Below are 21513 nucleotides of genomic sequence, written 5' to 3' on the forward strand. Positions count from 1 at the left end.
ACAAATTTAACCCTTCAGCAGACGTGTTAATTTCCAAACAGGCTTTTTGCGGCTGCTCCAAATTCCAAGCCCCAAGTAAGTTGGGTACCCAGGAAACCAAGTGTAAAGTAGATTGGATGAACGGTTCATGAGATATTTCAAAGACAGACCACACACACACACACACACACACACACACACACACACACACACACACACACACACACACAGGTTTCCTGATTTATTAGATAGATTTCACTATTAACCCTTTAGACCCTTAAAGAAGCATTCACTAATTTGTTCCAACGGACCGCTCTCTTTCAAAAACCAAAAGCACCTTAATATAACTCAACCTTCTCCTTGCTTTGGTACAGTAACTGTGTGGCGATGTGATTTATATGGGTGTATATCTGTGAATATTTCTCTTTTGACAGCCACCACCATCAAACCTTTTCCCAGTCCGTCGACTATCCAGAGGTGATTTACACTCTTCCTTTTGGCACAGACTCACACAATTGTCTCAGAGGACTTTACAGCCTGTACAACATAGAGAGCGCTGCACATTAGACACTCCATCCTTTCCCCGCATCCATTGAGTTTGACAAGAGACCTACTTGTCCCGTTCTTGTGCCACATGTCAGTTAAACGTACGTCCCCGACCCAGAGCGTCAAAAAGTGATGCCAGAAGTCCCGACCAAGCACGTCTAAATATGACGCCAAAGGAGACTTTTTGCGTCAATAACAAACGCCAAAGGCACCTGACAAAGCGTCGCTTTTTGGGGATGGGAGTAAGACTGTGTTTCACAAGAGACTATGGGCCCTATCTTGCACCCGGCGCAGCGCAAAGCCTGACGCAAGTGTCTTTGCCTGTTTAAGACCGACGCAGTTGTCAATTTCCCGTCCAGCACCCTCAACGTTTAAATAACAAATGCACCTTCGCCCTTCTGTGCGCCAATGGGCGTGCTGGTCTTACAGGGAGGTGTGTTCAGATGCATTCTTGGCGTATTGCTATCTTGAGGCAGCAGGAAGTGATAACGCCATTGACCAACAAAAACAAGTCAATAGCGCAGCATTTCATTGTTATTTTAAACAGCAAATTAGTAAAATGTGCCTAGGCTCGTGCACAGCGCGCACACACTATGCTTGTTACACACACACACACACACACACACACACACACAAACAGGGAAGCGCAGCAGCACACAAACATGCAAAAGATTACATATAAAAATATTACGCTGCAAATCTGCCATCATAATAGCAATGCGCCAAGGTACAAACGCGCCTGGCTTTTAAAGGGAATGGGAGATGACAATCTGATTGGTTTATTGCATGTTACGCCCAAAACACAACTATGAATTAATGAAGACACTAAGTACAACCCTTATGAACCATGCGCCCGGCTAGCAAAAGTGGATTTGGACACTCCCTAAATGCACCTGCGCCATGAGCTTCACGCCGTGTGCTTAGATCATTAAAATAGGGCCCTATATGCAAGAATGGTTCATGAGAACAGCCTGCAATATATCCTGTTGGCCCTTCTGACAGCAAATCATCTTCTTTCCCACTGACCAATTGACACTCTCTTCTCATTAGTGTCCCATTTAAGACTTTTCGAGGGACATCGTCTCTTCAGTATAATAAAATGTTGGTAGCAGCAGGCCATTCACAAGCCAGACAGAGAAGGAAAAGTTATCTGCATATAAGTGGTGGTATAATAGCACACTGCGACTCATTAGGTATATGAGAAGGGAATTAACGGAGCCGCGCTCAGCTTGTTCCTTCATGTCAGCTTCAACGCAGAAATCCGAAACGAAGACTGTCACAACGGCAGCCTGATGATCCACTTTACCGACTTGTTAGCACAGGAGTTCAGGGGAAGGCTATGTGCTCTGACAGAGGGCAAGTTAAACTGGATAGGTGGCTAAAAAGAAAGTTCAAATCCTCCTTGAGTGGGTCTCTTGTCTAGACAGAATCACATCTCATTAATTCTGATTTGTTCGTCAACAATCAATTATCGTCATTATAAGCTATCAACGAATATCCAATTGACTACCCCCTGAAGTGTTAGAAACATGGAATATAATCACTTACAATCCTACCCCTTCTAATTAAAACCACAATCATCACTTCATCGCCTCCCTCCACCACCTGATGCTTTTTTTTTTTTTGGGCGACAAACAATTGTTAAAAATCAGCATCGTATTGGTATTACTGTGTGTCTTTTACCCCCAACTGCATCTGAAGAGGAACAATGGTTAAACAGCAATCACCGTGTCAATAATACCACCGCTGGCGTTGAAAATCAGCCTCATTATCGCAATTATCTGTTTGCTTCCCTCCTGCTGGGAGCTGCAACACAAACCATTTCATCATGTGGTTGTCAGGTTGTGTATTATTTTACACTATGGAGAAGAAGATGTGTCTCTCCGTCACTCTTTCACGACTAGAATTGCAATTTTACGCAGGAGAATGAACATGAGAGAAGAAACATTACCCAATCGCATCTTTAAATAATAAAAATGTAACCTAACCACATCTTTAACCCCTGACTAAGGCTGGGTATCATTTAAAAAAAATAAATACCGGTTACTGAACCATACTTTTTTTAATACAAATTTTATGAAATCCCAAGGAAGATACAACATAACCTAACATAATTACCGCACAAATATTTTTTGAGTTTTTCCTGCGTGTCTCTACGACGTGTAATGTTAGTCAGCCAATCAGCAGCATTATTAGATCTTGGTAGAAGCATGCTGCATGCTTATTGGCTCACTGGCACTGACAACATTTGCTTCTTAGGTTTGAAATGTGGTATTTAATGACGAGGCATTTTGTGATATTCGATACTAAGGAAGCAATTCGGTTAGTGCCTAAAATGTATCTAATTCGGTACCCAGCCCTACCTACAACAGCATAGGCCTACTTTTGTATACTTTTTAAAATATGTGGCTGTTCTCCATGGTTCAGGTTTGGCCCCTCACTTTCAATTATGTAAACTCTTAATGTGACAGTATACAGTGTAATTTTGACAAAAGGGTAATTCCAGTTTTGTGGCAACAGCTTGAGAAAGGCCTTTTCTTTTTACAAAATTACTATTCCCCCAATGAATCTATGGCCCCGACCGCTCTTAATTTTTTTAGATTTAGCAATGCAGATATATTTTTTAAATGGGAATGTGCATTTTTGAAATGACTGCCTTGAAAAAAACAAAAACTTGAACAGAATTTTCCAAAAACAAAAATCAGATCACAAATTCCTCTTATTGTCCGTCCGTGAAATAATGTTGCAACAGTGCTGCACTGCTGCAAGCAATCAAGCACAAACTATACTGCTGTGATCTGTACAAGCCTGAGTGCAATGTGTGTGTGTGTGTGTGTGTGTGTGTGTGTGTGTGTGTGTGTGTGTGTGTGTGTGTGTGTGTGTGTGTGTGTGTGTGACAGCTTGGGAGATGCTAATATTTGTTGTGGTTCTTTGGTCAAACACTTCAGAGGAGTATTTGGCGTTGTGACTTCAGAGCAGCTCGGCGGACGTGTTGAGAATCTGCGCCAGGATGAGAGAGGTACAGCTGCATATGATGCTAAAACACACACACACACACACACACACACATATATATATATATATATACATATATACACACATGAATCCTTCCGCCCTTGTTTGTTTCACACACAAACACGTACACACTCACAGAAACTAGATGCCCTCACCCTCTCTTGTGTTCGGTCTCTCTCACACACACACACACACACACACACACACACACACACACACACACACACACACACACACACACACCATCATACCTCCGCTGTAATGAGAAGCAACATGATGCAGGAGGGGATACTGATTATGTCAGCGATGCTTGGAGGTGTAACACTGGGTGAAAGGTGTGTGAGTGTATGTATGTGTGTGTGTGTGTGTGTGTGTGTGTAGTAATAGCGCTTGGCAAAGACTGACTGCCTTTGTAATGATTCTCATTCACTTGAACAGCGGTACACATTAGCGAATGGAGAGAGGGCTTTGGGGTGAGTTTGTGCATGTGTGTATATATATATATATATCGATTCTTGTAGCCCACAGCCAACCTGCGTCTACTCACATTCTTTTTATTGACTTAACGCATCTCGTACCTTCTGGAATGCTATTTGCGTTCACTCTAATCATAACTTTAGAAAGTAAACATAATGAGAGGCAGAGAAAGAATGTGAAGGCAACAGAGGAAATCGAGAGAAAACTGAGAAATAAAGTTACAATGAGAGGAGGACAGATAGACTAATAGTGTTTCTCAAACACTGAACACAATTCTAATATAAGTTATATATATATATATATATATATATATATATATATATATATATATATATATATATATATATATATATATATATATATATGTATATATATATTGCCTCCTGGGGAGAGCAAAAGTGCCAATATCTATATTTGGGGAGGCGCTTGTTTTTGGCAGAAGCTTGGAGGGGGCGAAGGAAATCAAAATCCACCGGAGTTAAATGACTTAAAGTCATTAAAACAATAGACTGCCTGTCTGAGAGAATATATATATATATATATTAGGGCTGTCAGCGTTAAAGCGATGCGAATAAGGGCCGACGTGATGCGATTAATCTTTTTTTAAATCGCATTAATCGCATGCCGGCATTTATTAATTTATTTTACACTTAACTCGGCTTTGCGTCGTGACTAACAGGCTACTATTTTGACCCTTTGCAGCACCGTTACTTATCATCAAGCTGCCACTTCCTCGTAACACATCCTGCTGCTGCAGGCATGATGGAGAAAGACAGCAGCAATGAAATCCTGAATGGCGCTTCTTATTTTCCAAAACTCCCGGACGGCTCGTAGACAAGTCGAAAGCCATTGTGTAAAGCCAAATTAAAATATCACCGAAGTACGTCAAGCTTGAGCTACCACCTACGGAGCTAAGCATAGTAGTACAGTTAACGTGACGCTAGACCACCGGCCCTCGGGGAGCGGGGGAGAGATGAATGTTCGGAAATAAGAGGTTGCTGTGGCCCGCCGTACAGGTTAGTTTGACCAGCGGGCAGCAGCGGTGGCCGGAGCGAGCAGCTGCAGCGGCCATAGCGGGCAGCGGCCGTAGCGGGCAGCGGCCGGAGCGGGCGATCACGGGGGGACATCCTCAGCGGTGAAACACGAACGGGGGCTGGAGTATGACCTAGCTAGGTGGAAAGCTAACGCTAGCCGGCCACCTGTTCCATCAATCCTGCTTGCAAGTGTCCGCTCATTAGACAAAAACTGGACTACCTCCAACTTCAACGAAACTCCCAACGCGGGTTCAGGGATTTTTTGTTTTTTAGTTAGGTACTTGGAGTAATTGTGCAATAATGACAGATTCACACATTTTTCTTTTGTTTACAGTAAATAAATAATTACAAATCTTAAAATCAAGTTCATAAAGTAACTTTCTTTGCATTCATTTGATTCCCAATCAAGATACACTGGTAAGAATTGCTTTCGATTGTTAATATGTACTTAAAAACTGTTCTGAAATGCAAAATAATAGAATTTTCATCATGTGATGAATATGCGATTAATCGCGATTAACTATAGAACCTCAGCAATTAATCACAATTAAAAATAATTAATCGTTTGACAGCCCTAATATATATATTCTATTCAATAAATAAAGGTTTTTCTGAGGTTCTTTGCGCATTATTCAAAGTGATGGAAAATAAAGCAGCAGTAGGAAAAAAAAATCAATGAGCAAATCAATGATCATAACAAATGGGCAGGTTTGATAGTTACAGACTCCATTCCGTGCAGCTTGGCAGATAAGAAACTCAGTGCTGAATTTATCTGACTCATAATGAAAGTAAAAGTGTCAGTGATAAATGGCATTCGAATAAAACACAGCTCGGTCTAGCCACAAATCATCTAAAGACCATTTCCTTGGGAAACATTTGCGGTCTTGAAAGTGGAGTCAACAAACGGACAGGATTGATTTTTTTATTATAGAAAAGTTGCCGTCATTTCAAATTGAAACCATTCAGATTAAACTCAGAACTTGTTGCTGTTTCCACGGAAGTTAACGATCAAAGGATGAAAAGGTGTGTATCGACATAAGCTGAAAATGTTAATGCACAGCTCCTGCTGACGCACATCTTCTCTTTAAGAGTTGAAAACTGTAACCAATTGTGACGACTGCAGTGTATCAAGAACATTCACATCCCAACAAACACTAGCTAACTGACAGAATACAAAACACAAATAAACACCAGTGGTGGAATGTAACCAAAGTACATACTCCAGTACTGTACTTAAGTATAAATGTTCAGGTACTTTACTTGAGTCTTTTCTTGTCATGCCACTTTCTACTTCTACTCCGCTACATTTCAGAGAGAAATATTATACTTTTTACTCCACTACATTCATCTGACAGCTTTAGTTACTTTACAAATTCAGATTTTTGAACACAAAACACATGTAGTTTATAAAATACGATGTTTTATTATAAATTAAACTACCCAACAATATAACAGCTTATAAATCCAGCTGAAATGATTAGACCATTAAACACTTAGTTAATTGACAGAACTGTTTGGATCGTTTCCAGTTTCTCAAATGTGAGTATTTTTCTGCATTGACTACTTTTACTTTTAATACTTTAAATACATTTTCCTGATGATACTTAAACACTTTTACTGAAGAAACATTTTAAATGCAGGACTTTCACTTGTAATGGAGTATCTTTACAGTGTGGTATTAGTACTTTTACTTGAGAATACTTCTTCTACCACTGATGAACAGACATCAAAATGCTGTGCAGGAGTCTACATGAAGACCAATATCAGACATGGCCATACAACTCTTCCTCACCTTAATTCTCCTTGATAACAAATAGACCAACACACAAACACACGCACGCACGCACGCACGCACACACACTGTACCCCCTCTTTGCACATATGTAAATGCTCGCCAATAAATCAGTTTATTTTGAAGACATGCTTCTGTTGAATAATAAATGACCATATGGGAAGGTTGCTCTATGAACTGAGGGCTGAGAAGGAGAAGAGAAAAAGAAGAAGTGAAGAGGAGGGGGAGGAGGAAATAGAAGCAGACAGATGCCAGTAATGACAAAACACTACTGCGCTTTGCCTCAATCCATTTACTGTCAGAGTTAATCAGACAGGATGAATGAATGGATGGATGGATGGATGGATGGATGGAGGGGAGAGCGAGGGAGATGAACGGAGAGGTGAGAGAAAGAGATGCGTGGGAGTAAAGGGACTGTAAGAGAAGAGAGGGATTTAAAGCAAAGGTGAAGATAGAGATTAAACATTAGGGGAAACCAGAGGACAGTTGGGATTAAAAGAAGTGGCACAGTGAGAGAAAAAAAGAGAATGAGGGATGAGAGGGGAACAGAGGTAAGCAGATGGAGCAGAAGGAATGTAAAGAAGAAAAGTAGGAAGGAGAGAAGAGGGTAATTGGTGAAAAAAGTGGGAGAAAAGGAAGAAATGGAAAATAAGATTGAAGATGACCGAAAGGTAAAGAGATACAAAGAAAGGGGGTTTGGAAAGAGACAAAAAAGAAGGGAAGAAATATACAAATGGGACAAAGGGAAGCAAGCAAGATGAGGGGGAGGAAAGAAAGTTGGGAGTGGAAGTGGGGAGACGGGAGGAGGAGGAGAGGAAGAGACAGGAGGCCGGTAGATTAACATTTATTCAGTGTGCTGAAGGGATTTCCAACATGGCAGCAACTGTTTGTGTTTGGCAGATGGCCGGAGGAAGAGCGTGTTAACACTTCAACTCAAATCAGCCCTTTCCAAACGAGAGAGAGAGAGATTAGATTTTTATAAAACCTTTATTTAAAAAAAACATATATTTTCACAATAAATACTGTCCCAGAAAATATTGCACATAACCAAACAGGTAATTTACACGACAATCACATGCCTACCTAAATACTCCGTCAAATATGAAATCATCTCCTACTACAGAACATAATGCATCTTTATAGCACCACTGTTTCAGAAACTCATCAATGTTATTAATTTCTTTATAAAACCTAAAATCAACCCAGACTCTGGCTTCACTTCAACTCAAATCAGCCCTTTCCAAATGAGAGAGAGAGAGGGAGAGAGAGAGAGAGAGAGAGAGAGAGAGAGAGAGAGAGAGAGAGATATTGAGTTGGTGTGTTTGTTAAGTTCTACGTTTGTTATAGCGCTTTAAATATCTGTACATATGTTTATCTAATATAACATTCAGTCTTTACATTTTTGGATATCATTTGTTTGTTTTTGTTTCATATTGCTTAGTTACTTTCATTTTTATATTTGCTATGCAAATTGATTTATATAGCCTAATTAATATAAATGCATCCTAATAATTGTGCTAATGTTCATATAACTGTTTATTGTGTTCTGTCTGAAAATTTGGTACAAATTGTATGTTGATGCTGAGGCAACACTGTTATTGAAACTTTTAATGCCAATAAAGTCCCTTTGAGTTATGTTGGAGAGCGAGAGAGCGAGAGAGCGAGAGAGAGAGAGAGAGAGAGAGAGAGAGAGAGAGAGAGAGAGAGAGAGAGGGAGAGAGAGAGGTAGTGAAAAATATGTGTTGATGTGTGTGCAGAAGGGAGAAAGAGGAGAACAAAAGATGAAAAGATGAGTGTGACACAGAAGTCAAAGAAAGTCAGATGTCCTCACAAGGATGTAGAGATTATCGCAGCTGCCTCTGAGGGGATTTTTAGGGTCAGATCTCGGGTGTTGGTTTAATTCTCACAAAGCCAGGCCACAAATTCAGCACCCCTCGCCATGATCTGCAGAGGCTCAGTGAGAATTTGCTCGGGTTAGAGGTGTTGTCACTGCATGGAGACCAAAATGACTTCCCAGGCGGCGACTTAATCAGACTTTAACGGTGCCCTGCCACACAAAACCGTTTTTACTTGCATTTTTTTTAAATATGTTAGGTCCATACGTGTTTGTGTTATGTCGTGAATGTGAAAATGAAGTGCTACCTCCTCTGTCAGCTCTAGCCGTTGAAAAGAAATAAGCAGAGAAATCAGGCCAATTATAAAAGCTGGTCAGTCTGACGTGGTGTTGCCTGAGCTCATTACTATTCATGAGCTCGCCCAGTTGCGCTGGGTAAAGGATGCTGATAGCCAGGCTCTCATTGGCTAGCTGTTAGCCAATCAGAGTCAAGCAGCTTAGCTCGTTGAATATTAATGAGAACTGGCACAAATCGAGCCGAGTCTTCCTGCAGACTTTCTATACCACGCTAGAATGGCTTGAAACAAGGTAACCATGGCATTTTTTCCACAAAAAATGTTACAGTGTCCATGGTAGAACTTCAGACATTACCACAAAGTAATGAAATACGTGTGGGGCAGGGCACCTTTAATGTCACGTGTAGGGCTGGGTACCAAATGAGATACTTTTTAGGCACCGACAGATTTGCCTCTAAAGTATCGAGTGTCGCAAAATGCCTCGTCATTCAATACCCAATTTAAATAGCTAAGGAGTAAATCTCATCAGCGTCAGTGAGCCAATCAGCACGCAGCATGCTTCTACCAAGATCTAATAATGTCTGTGATTGGCTGTCTAACGCTACATGTCGTAGAGACACGCAGAAAAAATCTCTATGTTACACAGAGACAGGCTCATGTAATAGGAGCTGAAAAATAAATAAAACGATTTGTGCCATAATGTGTAATGTAACCTTTTTTTATAAGGTTAAGGCACCGGTATCAAAGTCACGGTATTGGAACGATACCCCGCCCTAGTCATTTGTGCCTCTTCTTCTGTTACATTTAAACTTGAGCCCTTCCTGCCGAGTATAGTGTTGCCATCTCTTTCTTTTCTTTCTATTTTTTTATCTCTACCAATATTCAAACTTTAAAACTGTGTTGGGTGTTCAGAAAACATCAGATTGCTCCCTAGCTCATCATTGAAATTGTTCTTTTTTTCACTGTTCACTGAGTCAGTTTGCGGTGCACAATCATGCACCATTTTAGGTGTAGAGTTCGGTATTCTATAGTTCAACAAATTGAACATTGGATTGAATATGAAAGGCAACACTAAAAAAAAAAAATAAAAAAAATGACAGTTACATTTTAAAGTGCAGTTCTCTGCTGATATTTTCTTTCGACCAACACGATCTCTGAGCGTCGATCGCGATATGTCGCAGCCTTTCGCGTTTATTGCGCCAGTTGATATCGCGATGATGATAAAAAAACGACAGATTGTGCAGCCCTAGTTTGAATGATCATTGATAACGAGACAGGGAGAGGGGAGATTAGGGGTTGGTGATAAGGGAACGTAGTCCCATATAGCCTACAGAACTATACAGTGGCCCAATCCCAAAGTCCGGACTCACAGACTCACGGACTTTGGTGCGCATTCTCGCGAAATTTGTAAGGGCTTAGGGTTGTCCCAATGTCGAAATTTCTAAGGGCGTGAGGGTTTGAGTACACACTTACCGAGCCCTTTCTGTGAGTCTGCATAGATGCAGACTTCACCAAAGGGAGTTCAAAGCGTTGTGACATTTACCGCGGAGACCACAGGGAAATCTGGAAATTACAAAGGTAAACAACAGCACGACACACGGCCACGGAGCACAGACCAACCTGTTGTCCAGCTTGTAAAACAAGAGTTTGAAAAAATGTGGAATCAGGCAGCCGTCTCCTGTGCCTTGGCCGTGTGGAAAGCAACAAAGTTAAAATGAAAATTCCCAAACCGGCAAGTGTCAGAAACATCTTTGTTATTAAACGTCGCCAAGGTAACGTGATCTCGTGAAGTGCTGTCCCATTCCCATTTATACCTATCTGAGCCCATGTGGCCTCACACACTCACTCACTTAGCACCTGAGATCAATTAAATCTGTGAGTCTTTAGTGCTTAGTCCTCAGGGCTCACTTTTGGATTGGGCCAGTGTGTGTAACAGACAATTCCTGTTGTGAGGCGGTGCTGTATGTTCTGAGAGTGCTGCGAGGCAAACCACGGTTTAAAAAGGGGAATGGAAGTTCAAACTGACTGAAGAAAAAGAGACAGAAGACCCTGTTACCCATATATTTAAAGTTTCAGCATGCAGCCACTCGGTCGGCCTGTCTCACAATTTCCTTGTTCTAATGAAGAAAGCGCACAAAGTCGATTCCCCCCCGGGGACCTTTTAAAACATTTTCCCAAAGAAAATGAGCCTTTGTGCAATCACAGCAAGCAAGATGGACAGTTTCCATTACCAGGACCTTGTAATTAAAGGATTTGTACTAATAGCAAATTTATCATAATTCCTGTTGGCTATCACGTCCTTGACAGGCTATTTCATTTCAGCACAATGTTTCATTTTAAAACCTTCAGGTTAGTGCAGTGTCTTTGCCTTGACATCTAAACCCTCGTAATGAGATGTGTACACACACACACACACACACACACACACACACACACACACACACACACACACACACACACACACAGGCACACAGGCACGCAGGCACGCACGCACGCACGCACACACACGCACACACGCACACACACACACACACTTGAATTGTAAAATGTAAGGACAGAAGTGCAATCTTCTGGATTATACTGGTCATGCATGCAGGTCTAATTGTATAGACATATGCAAATATGCCTGCACACTCATTCAATAAAACTTCAACCAACCAATCCGCTTCTATTGTTCCATCCTAATAGAGGCCGGAGGTCGCCTAGTACAAGATAACAAGCACGCACACACATTATTAGTGCACACAAAATCATTGCAAACACTTGACATTTTACACGGCGTCGTATTCACATGCTAATTCACCCTCTGAAGGCCAAACGGTACACACACATCATTAGAGCAAGTTTTGCTTTCATAGAATGAACCTGAAGCCACAACACACACACACACACTCACACACTAACTCTCCGTGCAGTATGCGCCTCACCGTGCACATCATTACAGCAGCCTGTCTTTTTTTTTTTTTCTTCTCCAAAATGAAGCTTCATTTTAACAAAATGTCTCTCTGAATAAAACAGAGGCTGCAGGCTTTAATCATTGGGCACGATTGAAATAAAATCCCTCTGCAAACTGAGAGTTATGTTTTTTGCCACAGTAGTTTCCTGTATTAGTCTTACAGAAGTTAGGAAATGAGTCTGAATAGGCTTTGATATTACATTTGGGAAAAAAGATGGATCTTATTAAATGTGCATATTCTTATTTTATTTTCTATGAAAGATGTTGTTTTGCTTGATTTAATAGGTCTCACTGTCAGAGGAAAGGACGTGCTAATGCCAACTGTTTCAGTAAAATGCTACCATCCCTTACAAGCGTCCAGTGCATTGGTCATGACTGATTCTTATATTAAAAAAATAAAAAAGTTACAACTACAGCAGAGGTCTTTAGAGTTACTGCAGGGCGGCCACCGAATTATTGTTTGACGTTTGTTTTGAAGGATTTTTTGTCTGAAAATAAACATTAACATGAATCCAACATATTATCAGAAAAGATGCCTACTCTGGTCTGAGATCTACCGTCTCAGCAGAGCAAACACGTAACGCACAGCAGACTGTGGTGCAGGTGGATTATTTTCTGAAATACAGTGACGTTATTCTTGTAATAGCCTATTATCACTTTATTTTTCTCAAAATATCACGACTCCTCCAAATCACAGAGAGCACAGATGGGATACATGTTGAATGTGCACAAAGTTTTGAACATGAGCAGAAATCTTGCTCAAACACATCTGAAATATTACAGTCCAGGGGTTTATTAATAAATTAAAATGAATTCATGTATCATTGAGGTGAATAATTGTCATATGCACATTTAAGGAGGTTACTTCCTCAACAAAAGACGCAAAAGAGGAGGGAGGAGTAAATTATAGGCTACATGTGTGCTGACTCAGATATCATTAGAAAGGTCGATCCACAGGAGAATAAATAGCAACACAGAATGCCTGAGAGCCTTACTGTAATATAGTCCATTATGTTTTTATATTTGGATTGTAATCTATGTTTCCCTTTACATAAAGATATTTAAAGCATACATTGATTCAGAAAAAGGTAAAAAAAGGTTGTTTTTTTTTAAAGAGACCCCCCACAAAGATGAAATCATAATTCAAATGCTTTTATACAATATATGTACAGTAGTAGGGGGTCCCTGCTCTGTCAGCTGAGAAGTCCTTGGTTGAAGATCCCTGTTCTACAGGCGTATGGCTCTCAGCAGGCGGTTATACGCCCAACAACATTTCTTTCTTTCTTTCTTTCTATCTATCTATCTATCTATCTATCTATCTATCTATCTATCTATCTATCTATCTAACAGTACGAACAGGGGGGAGTAAGGACGGTGACAAATTGAAGTACACTTCACTGGTCGCCGGCACAGAGGTTTGGACCTGTGTCCTCCAGCTGAGGGACAGTCTCTTTACCCAGTGCACCTGGTACCTCAGCATGTTTTATTAAACCAATGCTTGGACGTCGTCCAGTTATCAGTAAAATAAAGAGACAAACCTCTCTCTCAGGGCTAAAATGTTTTGCTACTGGTTCCTATAAAATCTCCTATATTATTTATTTGAAGGTAGGGGTGGGCAATATATCAATATTATATCGACATCGATATATGAGGCTAGATATCGTCTTATATTTTGGATAACTTAATATCGTGATATGACACAAGTGTTGTGTTTTCCTGGTTTTACAGGCTGCATTACAGTAATGTGATTTCATTTTCTGAACTTGCCAGACTATTTTACTATTTGCCTTTACCCACTCAGTCATCGTATCCACATTATTGATGATTATTTATCAAAACTCTCATTGTGTTAATATTTTGTGAAGGCACCAATAGTCAACCCTACAATATCGCCGCAATATCGTCATTGACGTATTTGGTCAAAAATATCGTGATATTTGACTTTCTCCATATCGCCCTATATAGCCCTATTTGAAGTATCAAAAAAGTGTTGGTATTCCATACCCAGCCATATTATCTCTTCCTTGCTGTCGTTTAACATGCACGACAGCCGAATTGAGGGTAGTCAAGATGTATTCATAATATTGAAATCATGATATTATTTTGCCACACGGCTAAGCAGTGAAAACCAACCATGAACAATGAAACACACCAAACCAATCCAAGCTTCAGTCAAATGAATCAAGCCAAGCCAAACCAGACATAGACTTACTAAACAAAGTGACTTGAAATACACCATACGGAAACCAACCCAGACTGACCTAAACCATGCCAAACCTCACTAGGCTCAACCAAAGTTCTGAGCTAAATGAAATCAATACCACAGTCACACTCAGCAGAAAGTACTGCATTAGCAGTCCATCTATGTCATTGCGGTACTCACAAGCGATGATGTTGCCGTAGCGATTCTTGTTGCGGTTCTCGTCCTTTTTGGCCGTTTCCCAGGGCGCCGTCTGTCCCTCTGCCAGGGCCTGAACATACACATGTACACGGGCACACAGAGACACACAACAGTTTCATATCGAGGTATGAACGACAGAAATATGCATGCGCATATGGCCTGATGCCCAGGCAGAAGTTAAAATAGTAACATGAATATTAATGAAAAGACAATCAACTGACTCTTTATCGCTTGAGGCAGTGAGGGTGTTATGGCTGAAACGTAACAGAACTCGTCGAGTTTTCAGAAGATGGCAAAGCTTTCAGGCAGGCCACATCTGATTCAACTTTCAAAACTAACATTACCAAATAAAAACCTAAGATGTAGATCTAGCTTTTATATCATGTATACATTTTTTTTTTACTATTTGTTTGTACAACTTGACACTGTCATTCTAATTATGTAGTGGTTTCTTCTACAGTACAGTACTACAAGTGGTATCTTTTATGTGAACAATTGCTCGCATTGAATTGGTCTCACTGTCGAGGTAGTGAGACGGTGTTCAGTAGTGTTCGGAGACAGATCTGTCGGGAGATGGCTTTTAAATATAACGTTGTGGTCGAAACACAATTTAAGAAAGGATTAGAATGTTTTTTAAAGCAGAATATATATTTGTGTTACAGTGGCAGTGATGTTAGCCTGTTTATGTGAAACAATACCAAGAGCAGTTAAAAAAAAAGTGGATCTAGAAGTTGCCTAGCTAATACATAGTTCACACTACACAAGCTAAGCCCTGGTTTTGTATCTATATAAAGGGAGGGAGGCCCTGCAGAAAACGTTTGGGAACCACAGCCCTAACCCTTTTTTTTTTGTATCACTGCAAATCAGCCACCAACAACTTGGAGCGCTTGTTTCTGGCAGACATCCATTTCTGCGCTACATTATTTCCTATGTCACATACTCATCTGGGATTCCTCCTGGTGGAAGATCTTATAGTGTGTAACACCCTGAAGTCGGTCAGCCATGTAGTGTGAAAACCACAACGGCTTCAAGACTCCTGATTACAAGACAGCAAGTCGTGTAGTGTGAACTTTAGTGTGAGGTCCACTTCACACTAATTAGGGGCGGGGCTAGAAGGGGGGCATGGGGTGGCACCGCCCCCCCCCAATCCATTGGGCTAGAGTGCTGTCAATCTGACAATTGTGATTTCCATTAGCTCAGAGTAATGTCACTTGGCTGCCTGTTCTGCCAATCTTCCCAGCCCTTGTCACATGACCAATTCATGTTTCCATGATGACTATCCAAAATTCTGATACCATGGAACCAGCACTGGAATTGTTTTTTTTGGTTTTTTTTTAAAAAGGGTAGACTATGCCTATAGAAAATGTGTATTATATTCGGCTATACAATTTGTTGAAAATGAAAACAAGTGAAACTAATTATGAATATGATGTTTTATGTGGCATAATTATATTCTGTTGTTCTATCCTATCCAATATTTCCTATATTTATAAGCAGATTTTCTATGCTGTATTCTGATAAAAAATGTCCTCCCCCCAACTGATTATTTGGTTCCTCCTGTGCCACCGCACTTAGAAAATCCTGGTATCGCCCCTGCACCTTAAGACACAGAAGAACTCTCCACTTACTTCAGTTATTGTTAGATTCCCTGGTTTTAATTTTCTCTAAAGAGTACTTCAAAGCTTCTTATTAGCCAACTTCAGGCCTAAAATGTTAGACCTTCCAGCCAGCAAGTGAACACAGCACAGAAGTTATGGCAAGAAATGTTCTAATGATAGAAATCCCAGATCGATCGATCCAAATCAGGTCAGTTTATCCTTTGACCAGGTGACTGTCCACTAAATTTCGGCCAACTCTGGGATACTTTGCTAATCAACCGACCAACAGGCTGGGGTGAAAACATCAACCCACTCCCACTTTATTGGCAGAGGGTAATGCGCTTGAGCGCCGACACTGAATTGGAAAGCAACCAGCAGCGAGGAGAAACCTGACGGTGGATGAAACCTAATCTATTCCTGGTCTGAAAGGGAAAAAGTACAGGTAAACACTACACGCAAGCTGAGGAAAGACATAAAAGTTTGGGTTCATTGTTCTGTTTGTTTGGTCTGAAAAAGAATATCCTGTCAGTCCTTTGTTGGAGGAGAGAGAAGACAGATTGTCCTTTCTCCCTGCTGTGATGCTGGCCCATGTGACGTGCTTTGCAAACAGAGCAAGGACAAAATGTGCGTGTGTGTACGAATTTGTACACATTCATAGGTTATTGTGAGTGTGTTTAAGTGCATAAGTGTGTGAGAATGCACTATAATGTTGCATGATGTACTTTACATGCATGTCCCATATGTGTACATGATACAAATATGTATGTGTGTGTGTGTGTGTGTGTGTGTGTGGGTGTGTAAGATCATTTCAAGCTCTTGTTAAGCAACCAAACCCCAACTCTCAAAGGTCGCCATATGGACACTGGACTATTTTAGAACAACCATTATAAGACACTGGAAGAGGTCAAACACACAAACACAAACACACACACACACACACACACATACACAATCATTCTCCCTATAGGGACAAGTAAACTATCCTTTTTCAGTCCATTAAGGGCTTAAGAACGGACAACAGCTTTAACTGTCAGACAATGGTATGACCTACATACACACACACACACACACACACACACACACACACACACACACACACACACACACACACACACACACACACACACACACAGAGACTGTGACAGAAAAACAGACACATAAACTTATTGCTCTATCAAGCAGAAAATTGATTCTTTTAAAGTGGCATATGGGCCTCAGAGAGTGAGTGTGTGTGTGTGTGTGTGTACATATATACTGTATGTGTGAATTGTCTCTGTTGCATACATTCATTTACAAAAATGAGGCTAAAACATTTTTAAGACATTCAAGGTGGGAGTTTTCAAGTGGTGTGCATGTCTGTGTGTGTGTGTGTGTGTGTGTGTGTGTGCACATTTGCATACATCATTGGTTGGCTGCCCTTTTTCAACCAGAACAAAAACAAAATAAAACTCCTCTCATAGAAATTCCCTTGCATTGTGGGGATTATTAAAGTTCTATATTAAAACACAGAATGGGGTGGGTGGACACAGGATAAGAAACACAGACACACACACACACACACACACACACACACACACACACACACACACACACACACACACACACACACAGTTGCTGTTTTACCAGTGAGTGGCTACTTTAGTTTTCCTTTCTGCAATCATGGTTACAATTACTTAAATACTTGTATTTAAAAACTCAACAATCAGAATGAAACTTGTTGAAATTACAGCATGTTTGTTCGCCACATATCCAGTTTAAAGCAACACTAGGTAACTTTTCCCGCTTCGGTCCCCCTACAGATTGGAAGCGGAATTGTCCATTACATTACATGGTCCAGTTCATTCGGACTACAGATCCGCTACCCGATCTGGCAAACTTGCATAATGTAATGTAATGGACAATTCTGCTTCCAAACTGTAGGGGGTAGCGAAGCGGGAAAAGTTACCTAGTGTTGCTTTAACAGAATATCAGATGAACTTGACCAATATACCTTTTTGAATATGTACTGATAGTAAAACAGAATTTTTTTTGTCATTTGTTTAATGTTTTTTTGTATATTTTAAACTCTAATGCAAACGTAGTGTGATGTTCTTAAAGTACCACAAAAGTAAAGAAATGGATGACAATGGACTACTAAAACCAAGGTGTGTTTCCAGCAAGACACTGGACAACATTGGTTTCCATTAATCATTATGGCCACTAGCCTAGCCTAAGTGTGCTTAACAACAACTATACCTACAGCAAGAAATGGAATAGTTGCAATTGCCTAAGCTCTCATGTGATTAAAAACAATGCTTGAATAGGATGATCTAATGCATAGACAAACAACCTTTTCAGTGATTTAGGTATGACATCATTTTGCTACCATTGTACGTAGTCTACAATTTGAATCAAGAGACATTGACACAAAAAACCAACAAAGGACGCGCCATTTTCTAAAGGTTCATCATTATGAAAGGCTATATGTTAAGTTCAATCAACCAACATTGTAGGCCACATAACATTAAAGGTTAGGATATAGTGGCCACAGTAGTTAACCTGACCAACTAGCTGGTCTTCAGACAATGCAGAATATTCATTTTAATCCCAGTGGGGAGCGACATGCTGACAGTGTGGCTGCTGTCGCTGTTAGTGGGATTAATGGGTTTCAACACTGGAGGTCACATCACACGCAGACGGTGACAAGAAGACACCATATGGAGTGCGGTGGTAGACGCACACACACACACACACACACACACACACACACACACACACACACATACATACATCCAAAATGCTTATGAAGCTAATTGTAAAAACAAATCAACATAGAAGCATTTTATTCCAACCTGACTGAAAAAAAAACAAGCATCCAAGCACATACATGTACACAAACACACTTTTAATAGACAAAGAGCATGAGAATATATGTATTGTTTGTATAATGTGTGATTGTGTTAATGTATACTTTCCAGTTTCTCTCCACTAGCTGTTAGCGACAGGTGGATGCTACCAGCACTACTTAAAAAGCTCCATTATCTGTGTCTTTCTCTGTCTCTCTCTCTGTCTCACACAGGCACACACACACACACACACACACACACACACACACCCACCCACCCTAGAAAAAAAATCACATTTGCTCTCCCCTGAAACGTATCAGTGGGTATAAACCAAAATGACAGGAAGCAAATGAAAACATAACGTACGGCATCACGGAGGGAACATTTTCAACACGCAAGCACAGTTGGTAATAGAAAATATTCATTCTTTTGAGAGTGGGAGGGAAAAGGACTCTTACTCTTGTCTTTTCAAACATTCATGTTTGCAGACATAGCCATAGACAAAGCAAAAGAAGGAAGAATAAAGTGAAGACAGAAAGGAAGAAGGGTTTGGTACGGGGATAAATAAATGAAAGCGAGGGAATGAGAATTCGGAAGGAAAATGATCCCATGGTAGAGCGCCCACGACAAAGAATAATCATAATAATGTCTGCTTATGATAATCTGTGCTCAAAATAAACAGCCAGCCCAGGCAGAGATGGGAAGACAAAGTAAAGGAAAAAAGCAATGCGAGAGCAGAGGGTGAGAGATGTAATAAGGAAGACAGAGAAACGCAGATATAGTGGGATGGGATGAACAGAAGATTAAGAAACAGGGAAACAAGCAGAGAGAAAGAAACACATTTGCAGTAAAACGACATAATCAAAATAAAAGGAGGATTTAAAGCTCCAGTGTGTAACATGTTAAGTTGTTCATTATGAAAATCTGTGTTGCCCGTTCACAAACTTGTCCTTTTTCATGAATATTTACCACCACCATCAATTCCAAGTATTCCTATTGGCTTGAAATTTTACATTTGCATTCGCATGAACTGGGGAAGACGCTCCATATTCATGCGCCATCTTGAAATACGTTAGCTGGTAAGGGACATACAGGACATACTGCTCCGCCTTTCCCGTTTTCGCTGTCACATGATAAACTCACAGGTGCTGCTAATGCTGCTAATGGGTATCGTTGCTTCCCGGCCCCGGGAAGTTTATAGAAGGAAACATGGAGGACCACACGTATTTAAAATCCAAATGTCAGGAACAGGAGTCTTGTTCTTCGCCCAGAAAAGGGAAAAAGGACATTGAAAAGAGCAAGAGACCGGCTTTTTGAAGAGTGAAGGCTACCGTAGCTGTAATACGTCCTTTGAACTGCGTGGTGCAAGAGAGTTGATTGCGATATATGATCTCAACGCTAGATGGGAGAAATTTCCACACATTGGACCTTTAAAGCAGAGCAAAGAGGGAGAGGGCAAATGATTGCTGGCAAAGAGAGGGAGGGAGAGAACAAGGGAAACGATGAAGGAGAAGAAACAGTAACAGTAAAACACAAAAGAAAATAACCAGGAAACGAATAAACCAAGTAAGCAGAGCAATTGGTGAGAACGGAAAGTCTGGCCTGTTTGTTTTTCTGATAATTAATATTAATGAGGCAAAGAGTTAATAATTGATAAGAGTCCTCCATCCTCATAAAACCAAATCCAATCCCACAATCTCTCTCATTCACACACAAAACAACAGGGAAGGAGAGGAAATGCGGACGCTGCAATTCGCAAAATAAAGGAATCTAATTACCAAGCTGGCGATGCAAACAACATTTATTTAGTTTATTTTAACATAGTGTATTGAACCATTAACTGAAAACTAATAATATGTGCCCAGGGAAACACTCGGACATTAGTCAGAGAAATATTAATACTCTTAAATATAATCTTATGCGTATGACTGATTTGTGACACGCCAGCATAATGCAAAAAGCTCATCTCTTAGCAGTGGAGGCAGTTTCAGAGTTACCCTGCTTACTCTAATGATCGGTTTTATCATGGTGTAAGGACATTTTCAGTCAAAGCCATGCTTTTGATTTATTGGAACTTTGCGGTTTACCTGCTGACTTCGATTCAGGGTCATGGGGGCAGCAAGAGGCCTTGGGGGCAGCACCTCAGACATTGGTCGGCTTAAGGCTTTGCAAGACCCATGTGTTTATAATAAAAGGAAAGCCTTGTCTCTCCAACTCACTATTTACAAGCAGTTATATGTATACATTTAGGGGACACACAAACATTTTATTATCCTTATTATCTGGGTGCTGTAGCTGCAGACCTGTGCCCTTCTTCCTAATAGCTGACTGTAATGTCGATCTTTGTGTGTTTGTGTGTGTTTGTGTGTGTTTGTGTGTGTGTGTGTGTGTGTGTGTGTGTGTGTGTGTGTGTGTGTGTGTGTGTGTGTGTGTGTGTGTGTGTGTGTGTGTGTGTGTGTGTGCGTGCGTGCGTGTGTGTCTATTCACCTCATATTCCTCTTTGAAACCATATCCCTGTCCACATTTCATCTGGGTGATGTGTTGGAGGAGGTCTGCTACTCGAATAGCTGGCTGAAACTGGCCTGCCTGGAACTGACCTGCAGGAACAGAAACATTTTACAGAGAAAACGGCAAACAACACTGTATAACTAACTGGCTAATGAAATAACCAACTGGCAACCTGACTTAACAATGTAGCTTAAGGCGTGTGTTTGCTAGCCAACTGCCTGAAGCTCTGGCATCGTTGCCATAGTGTTGCTA

The 21513-nt window shown here is 40.6% G+C and overlaps 1 protein-coding gene across 1 annotated transcript in view; it reads right to left on the bottom strand.

The window, feature by feature from the left end:
* ptprt (protein tyrosine phosphatase receptor type T) overlaps positions 1 to 21513 on the bottom strand; it is a 438297-nt gene that overhangs the window by 52577 nt on the left and 364207 nt on the right. Inside the window, exons 23-24 of the mRNA XM_078247539.1 lie at positions 21241 to 21350; positions 14313 to 14400 (exon numbers count right to left, since the gene is read on the bottom strand). Of these exons, the coding sequence (XP_078103665.1) occupies positions 14313 to 14400; positions 21241 to 21350 (198 nt within the window). The remainder of the gene's footprint in view (positions 1 to 14312; positions 14401 to 21240; positions 21351 to 21513) is intronic.

The sequence above is a fragment of the Sander vitreus genome, chromosome 4 (genome assembly GCF_031162955.1).
Source record: "Sander vitreus isolate 19-12246 chromosome 4, sanVit1, whole genome shotgun sequence".
Classification (NCBI taxonomy): Eukaryota; Metazoa; Chordata; class Actinopteri; order Perciformes; family Percidae; genus Sander; species Sander vitreus.